The sequence below is a fragment of the Leucopleurus acutus genome (assembly GCF_964270905.1).
Source record: "Leucopleurus acutus genome assembly, chromosome: X".
Classification (NCBI taxonomy): Eukaryota; Metazoa; Chordata; class Mammalia; order Artiodactyla; family Delphinidae; genus Leucopleurus; species Leucopleurus acutus.
Window position 1 is genome coordinate 130,285,245 of NC_139148.1, and position 15,888 is coordinate 130,301,132.

The 15,888-nt window shown below is 57.8% G+C and overlaps 1 protein-coding gene across 3 annotated transcripts; it reads right to left on the reverse strand.

Annotated features, from left to right (window-relative positions):
* Positions 1-1,522: 1,522 nt before the first annotated feature.
* Positions 1,523-11,681, reverse strand: CCNQ (cyclin Q). 3 transcript variants are annotated; one of them, XM_082864876.1, is made up of 5 exons: positions 11,447-11,681; positions 8,377-8,560; positions 6,780-6,912; positions 5,358-5,585; positions 1,523-1,945 (listed from the first exon to the last, which is right to left on the reverse strand). In XM_082864876.1, the coding sequence occupies exons 1-5, from the start codon at positions 11,562-11,564 to the stop codon at positions 1,916-1,918; spliced, it is 693 nt and encodes a 230-aa protein (XP_082721002.1). In that variant the 5' UTR covers positions 11,565-11,681; the 3' UTR covers positions 1,523-1,915. The 3 variants fall into 3 exon arrangements, with proteins under 3 accessions (XP_082721002.1, XP_082721001.1, XP_082721000.1); XM_082864875.1 differs by having other exon boundaries at positions 1,523-2,005; XM_082864874.1 differs by lacking the exon at positions 11,447-11,681 and adding an exon at positions 10,940-11,440 and having other exon boundaries at positions 1,523-2,005.
* Positions 11,682-15,888: the final 4,207 nt, after the last annotated feature.

The window sequence follows — 15,888 nt, forward strand, 5'->3', positions numbered from 1 at the left end:
AGGTTTTCATTCATATTCTGTGGCCGAACTGTCCTTACAAAGCACAGCTGGCCGTGTCACGTATTCCTCAAAAGTGTCACATACGTCCCAATACCTGTCCTTATCTCTGTTCCAATGACAACACACACTGAAGGTGGGGCTCACAGCCTTAGCGGCATCAGGAAGACACACAGATGACCCCTTAGTGACAAGCACTGAGCTGACAGGCCCAGAGGCCAGCACACAGAGCCAGCAAGTCCCCAGGGCAGTGTGACAGGCACACACATGGGTGGAGGGATTTTAAATAGCAACGAGCAGTCACAGTCTGAAGTTGTTTGGTCCAACCTGCTTGATTCACATAGTGGGAAACTGAGTCCCATCGAGAGAGAGGATCTTGCCTGATACCTGGTAATCGTGAGAGGAAACTTAGGGCCACAGAAACTCCAGAGAGGCTGCTGTTAGCCCCGCAGCCCAGAGCTCGCCCTGTTAAGCACGGTGGCTCTCGGCTGGGGTGGGGACACCAAGGGCAGTGCTAGGCCACATGGGGCAGGCAAGGCCAGGGTGGGGGGCAGCTGGGCCCAGCCTGTGGGGAGGAAGGGGGTGATGGAGGCAAGGTGCTTTTTAAAAAGCACGAGGCAGAAAGGACTGGCAAGAGAGCCGAGGCCGCCCTCAGAGGCCCGCCAGCCAGGCCCCTCACCCTCCACTGTCTGCGCTCAGAGCCCCGGCCCCGTTGAGCTGGAAAGGACACAGTGGAAGAGGGGACATTTACTCATATCCTTCACCCTAAAGACAAATAACACAATCACTTTGCACACTCAAGCAAGCCCTACTGCCTGACTTGTCACCCATGAGTGGCCCCTCCCTGTGCCCCTCACCCAGTGGACCCTGGGCATGCCAACCAGCCCCCATACCTGTGGGTGCCAGAGGGCATGGTGGCCAGTGGCCAGAGCCTGCGCTCCCCTGGTGACAACCTCGCAAATGTGGTGAAGTGCTTGGGACGGTCCCCCAGCCCCCATGCCATCATGTGTTGAAGGATGGTCCTACCAGCGTGCGTCCTACCAGCCGCCCAGGCTGGCCTCTTTCCCCCAGGGCACGCCCAAGAGCAGTCCTTCCCGAAGCAGTGCCATTTGAGTGGGAGTCGGGGGGCAGGGCACGGCTCTGAGAGTCCCTAGACTCGGCATCTGGACTCACTGTCTTGGCCTTAATAAAAAGTTGTAACTTTCTAGATACATTTTGGTCTTCTTGAACTCAGATGATACTCCTTAACCCCTCTTTCCAAGATGAAACTTCACTCGCCAAGCAGAACGATTGCCAAGCCCTGCAAGCGTCCCAGCAGAGGAGGGAGGACATGTGGGCCCTTCTAGGGGACGTCATTGTGACACGGGCACACGCTCTGCCATCCTGCCTTCCAGAAGTGGTGGAGGGCCTACCCCAGGCACTTCCACCTGGAGAGCCCTTGAGGGGAAACCGAGTCTGGATGGTACCCACAAACCCCCCAGGGCAGCACGGGCTAGAGAGCAAACACCGGGTGTCCCAGTTCATTTGTATCTTTTATTACACAAAATAAAGTTCCATCTATGTTGCACATTCATTCATTCTATAAATCAGGCTTTTAAAAAATCCCCAGGGGCTCAGTCCCATCCTTTCTTTGACTTTCCTTCCGATGATGTCACCCTCCACGGCAGTCAGGTCCTCTCAAAGGACAAAAGCAGATGCGGCGCCTGGCCTCGGCAGCCCCTCGCGGTGAACTTCAAGCCCGCCCGCTGAAGGCGTGGCTCCTGTCACTGTCCAGACCACGGCTGCCGGGGACAGTCATCGCCTTCACCAGCCCTTCCAGCGGGTCCTCTGGGGGCTGGCGTTCACGGCCCTGTGGCGGTACCATCCCCAGGCTGCCGAGCGTCACGGACTTCTCTTTGGGCAGGCCTGGACCAGGGCCTTAGGGGATCTCTGTGTCCATGGTATAAATCTGAATGAGATCAGACACAATGTTATCAATGATTGGCTTGGTAAGGTCTTCACTAAACACCTAGAAAGGAGAAGGAAAACAGGTTCCGGTTAGACTCCCTCTCCGTTAAACAAGGCACCCGCCACTAAGCACAGAATCACAGTGCACAGGGGTGGGGGATGGCATGGGGACTCGGCTATTGGAAACGAGGGTGGCTCTCTGCACAGCCGGTTCAGGTCCAGCCTGCCGAGGCTGATCACAAAGCAGAGAACATTCCAGATGGAAGAGGCTGTGGCGATCATCCAACTCATACAGGAGAGGGGACTTGCCCTGGGTTACATGGGAAGCTGGTGACAGGCTCCTGCCTCCCCCTGGAGCTCTCAGGTCCAGTCTCTGGGTATGGGAGCAGGGGTGGGGAGTTCATTTCCAGAAATAGGCTAGGTCTCCTGGACCCCACTCTACCCTAGGCCAACCCCTAGGGAGCACGTGGACCTGCTCTCTAGCCTGGACCACAACGTGTCTTTTTTTTTTTTTTTTGGAGACGCTGCACAGCTTGCTGTATCTTAGTTCCCCGACCAGGGACTGAACCCGGGCCCCGGCAGTGAGAGCACTGAGTCCTAACCACTGGACTGCCAGGGAAGTCCCCAGACCGCCACTTGACTGTGCCACGGAGCTTATAAAATTGCAACGTGAGTCCCCAGGGGCCCAAATGAAGAGGGCTTAACTCTGCACGTTCCCAAGGAAGGTCCGGTCCTGGCCTGGCTCCTGGGAGGGGAACTCTAGGCCCCTGCCTGATGAGAGGGTCTCGGTTCGCCCAGGGCCAAGGGACCTGGGAGCTCATATCTGGTCTCTCCTGGACCTGTCCTCCGTTCCTTTTATCTTTGCTGATTTCAACCTGTACCCTTCCCCGGTAACTAGCCCGAACTCCCATAACCACGAGCATAGCGGCTTTTCTGAACTCTGTGAGTCCTCCCGGCAACACAGCGAGCCTGAGGATGCTTTGGGGACCCCTGATGACACGGCAAGTAAAAAGCAAAACAAGGAGCACTGGTTGGATGCCGTGGCCCCCGGGCCGGGGGGTGCTGCCTGGGGAATCAAGGTACCACGAAGGTCAAGGCCCAGGGCTGAGCTGGGGCAAAAGCTGGACCTGAGTCCACCCTCCTGCACGGCCACCAAAGGAAGCGTGAACTCTCCACAGGCTGTCACTTCAGGTGGGAGATAGTGACCTGGAAACAGCCCCTCCCTCGACCACTGGCTCGGGAAGATCAGCCGTCACCCCCTGGACTCCGGTTGGAAAATAAATACTTCAGAAATACAGGCTTGCATAGCACAGGGAGATCAGCTCGGTGCTTTGTGACCGCCTGGAGGGGTGGGTTAGGGAGGGTGGGAGGGAGGGGGACGCAAGAGGGAAGAGATATGGGAACATATGTATATGTATAACTGATTCCCTTTGTTATAAAGCAGAAACTAACACACCATTGGAAAGCAATTATACTCCAATAAAGATGTTAAAAAAAAAAAAAGAAAAGAAATACATGCGAGCTGCAACTAAGGAGCCCGCCTGCCGCAACTAAGACCCGGCGCAGCCACGTAAATAAATAAATATTTTTTTTAAAAAAAGTAGTCCAGGGCCAAAAGCTGGAAACAATCCAAATGTCCCTCATGGAGGAACGAACCGACATGACGCGGCCCAGCCACACCACGGAACAGGACTCGGCCTCCAAAATGGGGATTCCGACACCCGCTACAACTCGCTACTGCTTTAGAGCCAGAGCCTCATCCACCCAGAGGCCCGAAGCACCTGGGCACGAACGGCCACCCCGCTGCCACCGCTGCCACGCTCGAGGGCAGACAGGTGACTTCACAGAAGTGGTGGCTGAGAGCAGATGAGCAGTAAGAATGTCTCACGATTTAGAGGCAGCACCTCGGGGCTGGGCAGGCGGCTCGTCAGCAGCCACTCAGCACCACGCAAGCGGCCCTCACATGCCCAAAGGATGCCCGGCCGCTCCCGTGCACGGAACTCGGAGCCACCCGGAAAGACAAGAGCGAGCGAAGCGCGGGCGGACCGCCCAGAGGGGCAGCCTCGTCCAGGAGGACGATTGCTGGGCACGTGTGTGTCGCCCAGAAAAGAGGCCCGTGGCGGAGCTGCTCCCCGTGCTCTCCTCTCACGAGGGGTGAGGGGTGACGGCCCAGAGCGGGAGGCAGAGGATGCTGCGGCAGCTCCAGCCCCGGTCACCGTCAGGAACAAGTGAAGAGAAAGGAGAGCAGGGAGGACACGCAGAGGAAAGCAGCCCAGGACGGGCCGGGAAGCAGCGGCCCCTTGCGCCGCCACCTGATTCAACAGAGTGGGGACCTTGGGCTCACGTGATCTGGAAGTCCCCAAGAAGCCCGGCACGGAGCAATGCTTTTGTCCACGCAGCTGCCCTTTGCCCCCCACCTGCCCAGACACTGGGCGTGGGGCAGCTGATGAAGCAGACAAGGTCCCTGGCCTTGGGGTGGGGTGGGGGGCTGGGGGGCAGACAGGCAATAGAGGACAGTGAATCACAGAAAGAAGCTGTGAGCTCCCAGGAAGGGCGAGCAGGCCGGGGGAGGGAGCCTCAGGAAGGGGGAGGCAGCCACTGTGGGTTCGCATGGGAGGGGTGGCGCCCAAAAAGGAGGAGCCTTCCGTCACCTCAAAGTCTGTTTACATGGAATCTCGTTGTAGGACAAGGAGGGACAAAGGTATCATGAAGAGAGGGCCGGCAAACTTCAAGTACAGGAAAGGAAAAACGGAGAATGATGTCAAAATCCCATTTTAAGGAATGGTGGGACTACCCAGGGAAACCCGCTAGGACTGCAGCCTTTCTGACAGACACACTTCACCCAGCTCTCGACAAACTGCTCTCAGCATTCAGTACGTCTGGGGGAGGCGGGGTGTCATCTGTCTTATCTATCTATGCATCCACCCACCCATCTATCATCCAACTACCTCCTTTTCCATCATCTCTCCATCCCACCATCCACCATCACCTATCCATCCACACATCATCTATCTACCTACCTACCAACCGCTGTCTTTTTAGAGCACCCCCTGTACATCTTCTGACGTGAAGCCAGACTTATTAACCTCGGATCTACGAGCTCCCACTCAGTTCAAAAACAGTGCTTGTTGGCCTCGGTAGTTCTCAGCCAGGGGCGACCCCTATCCCGAGGCACTTGGCAACGTCTGGCGCTGTCCTGCTCCTACAGCCGACCCTGAACGTCCACGGTGTCGAGGGCGAGAGCCTGCCTTACACTATTAGGACAGAGTATCCTCAAGCTTCAAGGTTCCCAAGTAGCCCGTCTCTTTCTTTGTGGATAATTACTACAAAGAAATGTGACACCAGGTACAGGGACCTCAGGCAGAAAAGAGGGGGACACACGCCAAGGGGGACTGCCAACGCAGTCACCTCACCTGCCACCATGGCTTCTCGGCCTCGGCCTCAGCGGGCACCTCGACCCCATAGGCCTGCAGGGCCAGGTGGAGCACTGCCACGGCTATGTGCTGAGCCTGGAACCGGAGGCACAGCCCCCCGTGGTAGCTGTCGCGCAGCAGGGCCCAGGCGGTGATGGAGACGGGGCTCCGCTGCCAGCTGTAACGGTTCAGCCAGTTCTTGACGGACAACAGGTAGTGGAGCAGGTACTGCAAAGACACGCCAGTCAGCTGGCCCCCCGTCACCTGCCTCCTTTACTGTGAGCCTGCGGCCTGTCTGCCCACCAGCCACTCTCCCCTAAGCGTCACGATGTGTGTACACCACAGATCGGATGTCGCCTCCCAGTGTCACTGGAAAAAAGCCCCAGTGCCTTCCACAGGCCTTGCCCCACCCTCCTGCCAGGTTCACCTCCAGCCCCGCCGCGGTCCCCTCAGGCCCGCCTGCTCTCAGCCTCCAGGCCCGGCTCCCAAAACCCGCTCGGCCGCTCTCCATGGCCACCCCGCCACTGTCCCTCTCCGTCAACGTGGCCCTGTGCCGGCCACCATCAGCGATCATTCTCCTCATGCCCTTGGCCCAGCTCAAACATTAAAACTCCAGAAACGGCGTCCCGATCTGCACGACAGGGCAAGGCACCCACAGTCCAGCCTGAGGCTAGGGGCCAGCCAGACACCGGACACTGGCTCTCGGGGCGCCAGGGCCAGCTCGGCCGTCTGTCAGCTCCCCCTCTGCCCGAACACCACTCTCTCCTGAGCCCACGGGGAGTGCCACCGAGGAGAGCAGCCCTGCACCGCACGCCGACAGAAAACGCTACGGCTTGGAATCTCCACCAGCGGCTCTGGGACTAGGGAGGGGGTCGGGAAGGCACACGTCCCAAGCCCCCCCACCCGCCTCTCTGCAGGCCACCTTTCCAGCTGCCCACAGGTCCTTCCGAGGGCTGTAAGGGTTCACGTGCCCCTTCTGCTGCTTTCTGAAGCAATTCTTCTGTTGGGACGAACGCACTCCTAGCTGTGAACGGTGAGTGACCAGGCTTTTCTCGTGGGTTCGTACACACAGCTGAGCTGGCACTGAGCTCTGAGGCGGGGCAGCAACTCCTGGCACAGAGACTCGGCAGGTCAGGAAACGGGCCCTGCCTCCCCGTGGCTCAGTGAACAAACAATTCATACGGGTCTGGGGACGGGCACGGGCTTCAGAGGGCACGCGGATCCTGGCTTGCAGCCACAGCCGCGCGGGCGGAAAGGCAGCAGCTGCAATTAGAGCTGCCTGACGGACCCCGAGAGTGGTGACGGGCGAGGCTGCCTGAGCCGGTCACTGCTTCTCCCCAGGGCCCCGCGTGGCTCCAGGCTCAGGGGGCTGCAAATAGCTTCGTGCCTCTGGGAACTGCCGGCGACCCCCCCAGCACATACCTTGTGAGGGTGCTGGAAGGAGACCTGGAAACGCAGAACCCGCAGTACGAGCAGCTCGCACTGCACGATGCTGTCCCGGAGCTCCCAAAAGCGCGAGTCCAGTTCCAAGGGCTCGCTGTCCGGGTGGAAGTACCTGTGCAGGGAAACAGCACAGCTGATGGCAGAAGTGGGTGGCCCCAGGAGCCCCCAGTTGTGGGATACCCAGAGGCAACGCCAGGGCCCCTGTGCTGTTGATCAGCACAGGGTCACCATCAACCACTCTCCACCTACGGGTGTACGAATGCCATAAAAACGGTAACCAGAGAGGAAAGAAGCCACTTCTAGCGTTAGCCCCATGGCTGTCCCACCTCCTCAGCAGGACGTCGAGTGTAAAGATGGGCTCTCTGCAGTGCCTCCTGAGGAACAGTCTTTGCACCCGGGGCGGCGATGCTCAGGGCTCTCACTCTGGGCCCAAGGAAGGCATTTGAACACAAGAATGTTGCCCTCAGAAATGTAAATGTATTTTAGCTTTCCATTTTGTTTCATTCCAGATCTTTGTGTCCTTATTTACACCTTATTCGTCCACAACACTCCCACCTATGCAAGATCACCAAGCTGTGTGGGAATGGGATACACACTCAAGTGACCCCAGTTCTCTGCCGCTGACTCACCCTTCCCGGCCCCTCCCTCTTCTTCCGATCTCCCCACAGAACCACACGGGGCGCCAACGTCCTATTAGAGCGCCCCACAGTTTCCCCTCGTGCCCGCCCACCCTCCCTGCTGGGGCCCTGGCAACGACAGGTGGACTCCAGCTGCCCTTCCGCGGTTCCCTCCCCTGTTTTTCTCCTACTCTTTCGAGGTACACCGTGAACCTGTCATGTTTACGGGGTGGGGAGTGCTTTTCTGTTAACTGTTTCTTAAAAGAGAAGCAGCACAAAATAGTTTTCTCCCCTAATGATTAGAGTTCCTGGAAAGGCTATGACGCACTAACTTTCCATAAGTTGCTTCCTCCCAGGCCCCAGGACCTCGGCACAGCCCGCCCAGCCGGCTGGACCCCCGTGTCCTTCCCCAACAGGAACACAGCTGCTCGGGCCCAGGACTCTGCAAGAGACACTCCTCAGCAACTCTGACCATGTTTCCACACCATCTAAACAGGACAGAGGCCCCAGAACCCAACTGGTTCCATCCATCCCGTCCAAGATTCCACGAGAATCTTTTTTTTTTTTTTAGAATAGAATTTGATCTTTTATTTATTGTTTAACACCCTTATTGGACTATAGTTGCTTCACAATGGTGTGTCAGTTTCTGCCGTATCACAAAGTGAATCAGCTGTTCATACACACTCTGCTCCAGCTGTGCCCACGTGCGACGCTAGGGACACCCTCTTTCCCACCCCGCTCTGCACCCTATCTGGCCTCTGAGGTTCCCCAAAATCTGGCCCCAGCTTCTCTCGTACAGGTGCCCCTAGGCTCCTGGCTCACCCCTGCCTTCGCTGTTACTGCTCCCGGCCCCAGTTCACGGCCACCCAGGTGCCTCCTCCTTAGTTGGACGGGGTGGGGCAGGGCCTAGTGAGATCCTTCTCTGGCCTCCCATTCACGGGGACACCAGAAGCGGCTACCTGTTGGAAACGTTGATGATGTCACGAGTGCGCAGGCGCTGTTCCTCCACTTTGCCGGCCAAGTAAAGGGAAGACATGGCCACCAAGTAGGGGTCATAGGCGTCCAGGTCGATCTCGCAGAAGAACTTATGGTATATGGCACAGGCGGTGGCGATGGGGATGGACCGCATCCCTAGCTTGACACCTACCGAGAGAAAGCAGGCAGGGGAGTGCTTCATCCAGGGCTCGCCCCCTGCAAAGTGTGAGGGGAGCCGCCAGGTTGGGCCCTAAGGGTGCACATCCCTGTTCTGACAAGACCGAGAGCTCAGGGCCCAGCTGGCAGGGGCTGCCATGCCTTCCACTGGGTCCTCGACCTGAGGGATTTAGACGCGAGCTTCTCAGACTCTAACGTGCTGACAAGCCCCTGGGGGTCACGCTGAAGTGCAGCATTCCCTTCAGTAGCTCTGTGGGCTCCACGCTTCTCCAAAGCCTCAAGGCCACGCCAGGAGAAGCAAGGCTTCAAACTACTGCACCTGGCATATCCCTTTCTGCACATCTTGAAAAGGAACAAGTTGTGTGTCTGTTTCCACCTTAGCAGGCATTTAACTAGAGGTTGCCCCCCCCTGCAGCTCACCTAACCAAAATCCTGCCAATGTGACAGGAGGAAAAAAGGCCTCTGAGTATCAAACAGGTGCCGCGAGTCCTGAGGTCATAGTTTAAGATTATACTCAGCACTGGTTCACTAATCCACAGGTTAGCAAAGGCAAGGAAAGCAAAGCAGGGTGACTGCCGGCAGAGCAGGAGAAAGGCCACAGCCAGGCTCGAGGGAAAAGGGAACAGAACTCAAAAACCAGAGCACGATGGTTTGATTTAGGGGTTAAAGCCCTAAATCCCCCCGACAGCTCCTAGGGAAATCACCGCATTGGGTCACAGAACCAAAACAAATTCACAATGACCAGGGTTAATAAGGGAAGGTTAAATGACATCTCATAGACTGAAAGAAGGTGGAGAACAACCGACAATCATTCAAATTGTGTTCAACATCCTCTACCTAAAAAGGTGTATTAGTTCCCCAGAGCTGCTGTAACAAGGTGGTCAGAAGTCCAAAATGAGTCTTAGGGGGCTAAGTTCAAGGTGTCGGCAGGGCTGCTTCCTTCTGGAGGTTCCAGAGGAGAATCCACTCCCTTGCCCTTTCCAACTTCTAGAAGCGCCTGCAATCTTTGGCTCACGGCCCTTTCCTCCACCCTCAAAGCCAGCGGTGCGACATCTTCTAACTCTGCTTCCATCATCACGTGGCCTATCTACTCCTCCTGCCTCTCCCTCTAAGGATGGGTGTGATTACATTGGGCCCACCAGATAACCTAGGATAGCTCCCCAACATCAAGATGCTTAATCCCATCTGCAAAATCTCTTTTGCCACATGAGGTAACAGTCGCAGGTTCTGGGAATTAGGATGGGGAAATCTTTGGAGGACCGGTATTCAGCCTCACACAGAGGGCAAGGGCATATGCAAAACACTTCAGCATTAGCTTTTAGCATTTAGCTTTTAGCATTTCCAGGTTTAAACTTCAGTTTCATAGACAGTTCCTACATGGGACCCCTCATTCTCAGAGATGTCAGATTAGGTGGTATTACTGCACATGACCCTCCAAGTCTTGCTTTTATAGAGCAAACCCTCAAAGAGTAGCATGCTTGCCTGGTTCACATGGATCCTCCAAGCAGATGTAGGGGGTATATGAGGAGGCACTGCCATCCTTCCTTATACACTTTGCAAAACTTCCTGGAAATTAAATGTACAAGTCACTGGGATTAATGGTCCCGCACTATTTTCCCCAGACTCTGCCCACCTTGACTTGAAAGCGAACTCTTCGCCAGAATGTGTACAAAGTAACAAAGATCGCCCTCTTCACCAGAATGTATACAAAGTAACAAAGATCGCCCTCTTCGGCAGACTGCATACAAATTAACAAAGATCAACAACAACGGAGCAAACCACTATTGACGGAAACAGTGTTTCTACCGGAATCCAATTAGCTACATCGCCTCGCCTTCGGAGTTAGAGCACTCAACACCACGGTGTGGATGCCCTGGCCGGGTTCAAAACGTGAGCTACGCCCTGGCTCCTAGTGGTTTTGTTTTTTTTTTTTTTTTGGGGGGGGGGGTGTTTGTTTTTTAAACTTAAATTTGCCAGAGTTCCCTGTATATTTATTTATTTATTTATTTTATTTATTTATTTACTGCGTTGGGTTCTTCGTGGCTGCACGTGGGCTTCCTCTAGTTGTGGCGAGCGGGGGCTACTGTTCATTGCGGTGCGCGGGCTTCTCACTGCGGTGGCTCCTCTTGTTGCGGAGCACGGGCTCTAGGCGCGCCGGCTTCACTAGTTACAGCACTGCAGGCCCAGCTCAGCACGGGCTCTAGGCGCATGGGCTGTGTTGCTCCGCAGCATGTGGGATCCTCCCAGACCAGAGATCGACCCCGTGTCCCCTGCATTGGCAGGCGGATTCTCAACCACTGCGCCACCAGGGAAGCCCCTGGGTCCCAGATGTGATGGGACCTCGTCAACAAGGTTTGTCAGGAGCCTCACCAAGGGCATATGCTCCAAAAGGCTCCGTGTGACCAGGTGCCAGCGTCCCCGTATGCTGCGAGGCAGGTGTGTCAGAAGGCGCGGCACACTCAATCGAGATGCGGGCGCCCCGATTCCGCCACCTTCTAGCTGGGGCCTTGTAGTTTCCACATCCTCTCTTTGGACCTACGCGCCCGCCCATGAAATGGCCATGACCGCGTATGCCTCGCAGCTCAAAGCCTAGTATGCAGGGCGTGGCGGAAAGGCAGAGGCCGGTACCCCTAAGCCGAGCCTCCCAGCCTCCGCTAGGGCAGTGCAGGCCCGATCTCTTCCCTCCGCTCAGCCACGCCAGCACCGAATTTGGCGGGTCCCATCTTTCGGGAAGCGGATCCCCGCTACGCCAGCCCCTGCCTGCCTGCTCGGTGCTCCCGCGGCGGGTTGGGGCCAGCTGGGTGAAAGTGCAGCAATGCGGCTCTGGCTCCCACGTCCCGTCCGCGCGGGGCCCGCCCTCTTCCCGGCCGTGGTTACCTGCCTCCATGATGAACCTCGTCACTCGGAAGTGCACCCTCGCCTCGGGTGCTGGCCGCCCCTCCGCGCCCAGTGCCGCATCCCCTCCATCGCAGGTCCCCGGGCCAACTGCTTCCATGAGGTCCCGCCCCACGGGCCCAGATCCCCCACGGGAAGGAGAAGGGCCCGGACGCGAGGCGGCCGGCTCCCCGGGTGCTCACGGCGGGAGCGGAGATCCCGCCCCGCCCCGGCCGGCCCGCCCGCCCGCCAGCCCGCCAGCCCGCCAGCCCGCCAGCCCGCCAGCCAGCCCAGCCCAGGCCGGCCCGCCCGCCCCAGGGTGGGTAGCGCAGCTGTCCGCCAAAGGCGGGTCCGGCCGAATACGCAGACTCAAGCTCAAGCGCAAGCGCAGAGGCCGAAGGCGCCCGCCCTGTCCCCTAGATGCAGCAAACGTCTCCTTTGGAGCCGACGCCCCGCCCCCGGGAGGCCGACGCCCCGCCTCCTGGAGACTCACGCTCCGCCCTCGGGAGCCGAACGGCGGCAACCGGAACCGGCGGGGCTACTCCTCCAGGGTGAAGTGACGTTACAGTCCTAGATCAGGGCACGGAAATATCACCCTCCCCGGCCCCTGAGCTACAAGTCCCTGCGGTCCGACTAAGGTGTGCCTCCGGGCTGGTGGCCCAGCGTGGTTCAGGACGGGGAGAGCTGGCTGTCTGCCAAGCCGCGGCGGGGGCCGGGTGCGGGGGGATCGCTTACCGGAGCTCACATCGGTGTCTCCCAACTGGAGAAGACGTGGGGTTCAATGTCAGTGTTCGTAAAACCCGAATCCAGGTTTGTCAGAGTTTCCCAGACCTACAGATGAGCCCTGAAGGGAATGCTGTGCACGAAATGAGGGCATGAGGGCTGTTCGTGCCAGGGTTTTCCAGGGGCCCAGCAGCCCTTGGGGATCTGGTTGCTGCTCGACTTTGCAGCTTGGCAGCGCAGTGGAGCTTAATAAACGTTTGCTGAATGAATGTTGCTGAATGTCCAGCTCACAGTGGCTTCCCACGTTTCGTTTGTGTCTTCCACAAGTAGGAAACTGTGCGTCAGGAGTCAGGCATGTAGAACACCAAAGGGACGCCCAAGCTAGTGACAGACAGTTACCCTGGGCATTCTGTTACAGTCAGACAATCGCTATGATTTGAGAGAGCTGGGAACGTTGAGAGGAAAAAAGCCACCTTTTCCCACCCACCCACTCAGGCCAACCTTAATCTCCTTCCTCAGCCCCCAACCCCCTACTGAGCTCCCCCTCCCCCAGCCCTCTCTCCACACCAGCTGGGTTGGTTTCCTGGCGCGGCTGTAACAAATGACCAGCAGCCTACGTGGCTTAAAACAGTAGAAGTTTATCCTCACACGATTCTAGAGGCCAGATGTCTGAAATCAAGGTGTCACCAGGAGCATACTACCTCCAGCTTCCAGTGGCCCCAGACGTCCCTTGGCTTGCGGCCTCATCTCTCCAGTCTCTGCCTCCCTCCTCACGTGGCCTCCTCCCTTGTGTCTGTGTCTCTCCTTTTCCGTCTCTGTCCAGGGCAAGGGGCAGACCCTCTGGGCTGAGTACCTCTGTGTGGGCATGCGTGTGCACGCGTGTGAGGGGGCTTGGGGGCCCCAGCCTCCTGGGCTGCTGACCCCTGTCATGCCTTGAGCACTCCGTCACTGCTGTCTGTCCCTGGGCCGGGAGCAGCGCCACCCTCTCCCCTCCTAAAGGGGCTGTGGGTCTTGGGATGTGGGTCCACTGCCTCCGAGCTCCCCACATCTGTGCACGCACACGAGTCAGACACTCCCCCCACGCACACTCAGGTGCACGTGTGCACACGCACGCACACACCCAGATCGTATCACTCTTCCCTCTGGCCCCTGGCCCAGGGGCCTGCCTGTCACCTTCTGGCCCACTGTTTGCTGGTTCAACAGCCCTGCTGGGACCCCTCCTTCTCCCCTGGGCCTTCTGTAGTGTGAGGAGTCTGGGCTCAGCGAGCAATAGGTGCCTGTGAATGTGACTCAAGGGAATGACTCAAAGAACACATTAATTTTGAAAGCACTGGGTCATAGGGCACCCTCCTGGCAGGCAGCCTGGGCACAGTGGTTGATAAATGAATCATTCACTAGCCACCAATTGGAGCCAGCAAACCTCGAGGCACTGTCTCCCCTCCCACGGGCAAGCCACACCCACCACGGGGACCCTCCCTTCCCTGCCCCCTGTCACCACTCCCAAAGGTGGCATCTCCACTCTCATCCCCCCTCCCCTGACCGCACCTGGGGATCATCTCCAGTCCCTGCACAGAGAGGATGATCAATAAAGGCGGGGCGGACTTCATCTCAGAAGAGGATTCTGGTATTGGCCGACACCTCCTTATCTACCCCCTGACTGTGCGCCCTGACACTAGGTAAACCTCAGCCTCCTTCTCCCGAAGGTGCCGTCACCTAACGAGGGAGTGAATGAGTAGGTCACGCGGAAGCTCACAGGATGGGGCAGAGAAGGGGTAGAGGTGTGCAGGGTGCAGAGGAAAGCCTGTGCCCACGTGGTCTTCAAAGGCAGGGGTGATCTCTAAAGTGCCCGCCCTGCCCACCTCATCCCCAGGGGCCTCCACCCGAGGAGTGGTCAGTGGAAGCACAGCCTGGTCCAAGGCCAGCCCTGCCACTTGTCCCTGGAAACTTCTCTTTCCACTGTCACCACTTCAGCCCTCCCTCCCCCCTCTCCACTGGCATCTTCCGGGCCAGTGAGGGCAGGTGCTCAAGCCTCCCTCTCCCCGTAGGCAAGCCCAGCAGCCTCCCTCTGGGCCCCCCTCCCCGCCCCCACTGCCCTCTGCCCGCCCACCCTTCTCAACACCACATCCCTGAAGCCACTCGTGTCCCTGGATCCCACACTCTGCCCTTGGCCCCCACCCCGCATACGGCCCCTGCCACAGGAGACTGTCCTCCCACCCCACTCGCACCCCATCCTCATCTTAGTCCGTTCAGGCTACCATAACAAAACACCACAGACTGGGGGGTTATAAACCACAGACATTGATTTCTCACTGTTCTGGAGGCTGGAATTCCAAGGTCAAGGTGCCGGCACAGTCGGGTTCTGGGGAGGACCTTCTTCTGGGGTGCAGATAACCAACTTCTCGCTGTGCCCTCACATGGCGGAAGGGGCAAGGGAGCTCTCTGGAGCCTCTTTTTTTTTTAATATTTATTTATTTGGCTGTATCGGGTCTTAGTTATGGCATGCGGGCTCTCTAGTTGCGGCGGGCAGGCTTAGTTGCCGCGTGGCAGGTTGGATCTTAGTTCCCTGACCGGGGATCGACCCCACGTCCCCTGCATTGGAAGATGGATCCTTAACCACTGGACCACCAGGGAGGTCCCCAGAGCCGCTTTTATAAGGGCCCTAATTCCACAGGGCCCTGCCTCATCACTTCCCAAAGGCCCCACCTCTCGGTACCATCACCTTGGGCCTTCGACTTTACCATATCAGTTTCGGCCCATTCAGACCATAGTACTCGCCAAGGTCAAGTGTCACCTCTGAGCTGCCTCCCACCCGCAGCACTGGTTGCAGTTGACCGCTTACTACAGGGGCTGGCTCCGTACTTGGATGTCTCACTGCCGACAGCTTGGAAGCCTCATCCCCCCGGTCCCCTCATGCCCCACGACTGGGCAAGCTGATCAGAAAACCCGGGGGGCTCCCTCCTTTGGCACCAGAGGGGAGTTCAAAGCCCACCCAGGAACCCTCACCCCAGCCCCACCCATGACAGAGAACCCCACCAGTCTCCTTTCCGTGCTCGCAAGCCATTTGCCCACCTCCTCGGGGGGCTCAGTACCTGAGTAAGGAACCCTTTCAGAGCCTCCTGGTGAGTGTGGACCATCAGTCTCCATATCCTGTCACCACAGAGTGACCACAATGCACGTCTTCCCGCCCCAAACACTTTCTCCCAGCTCCTCTTCTCCCCTCCCCCATCAGCAGAGCGCCTGTAGCCTTGCCCTCCCCCCACCCCTCCCTCTCCGAGCCTGCAGGAGCCATACTGGCTGCCAGAACGCAGCTCTGTTTACCTGGCAAGTCAGGGCTTGGTTCTATTAAAGAAGGTGGAACTTTCCTCACAAGTGTGGACATTGGTGGGATTACGGTTCTTGGTTAACCTACTGCCTGGGATTATTTCCTTTTGACTAAACGAGTTTCGAGTAAAGACAGACTCAATAGAGAGGAAAATGGAGGGAGCTCTGAGCACCCATGAGATCTCATGTGTGGTCAAGATGGGCCTCAGGAGAAGGGCTGAGAGTCGGCGTGAGGGTCAGAAAACGCATCCCAGCTACAGACGTGCACAAACAGATGCTACGAATCAAGAGACAGAAAGTGGATTAGTGGGGGGCCAGGGACTGGGGAGCCATGCGGTGACTGGTAGCGAGCACAAGGGTTCTTTGGAAGGGTAGTGAGAACGTTCTGGAATTAGACTGTG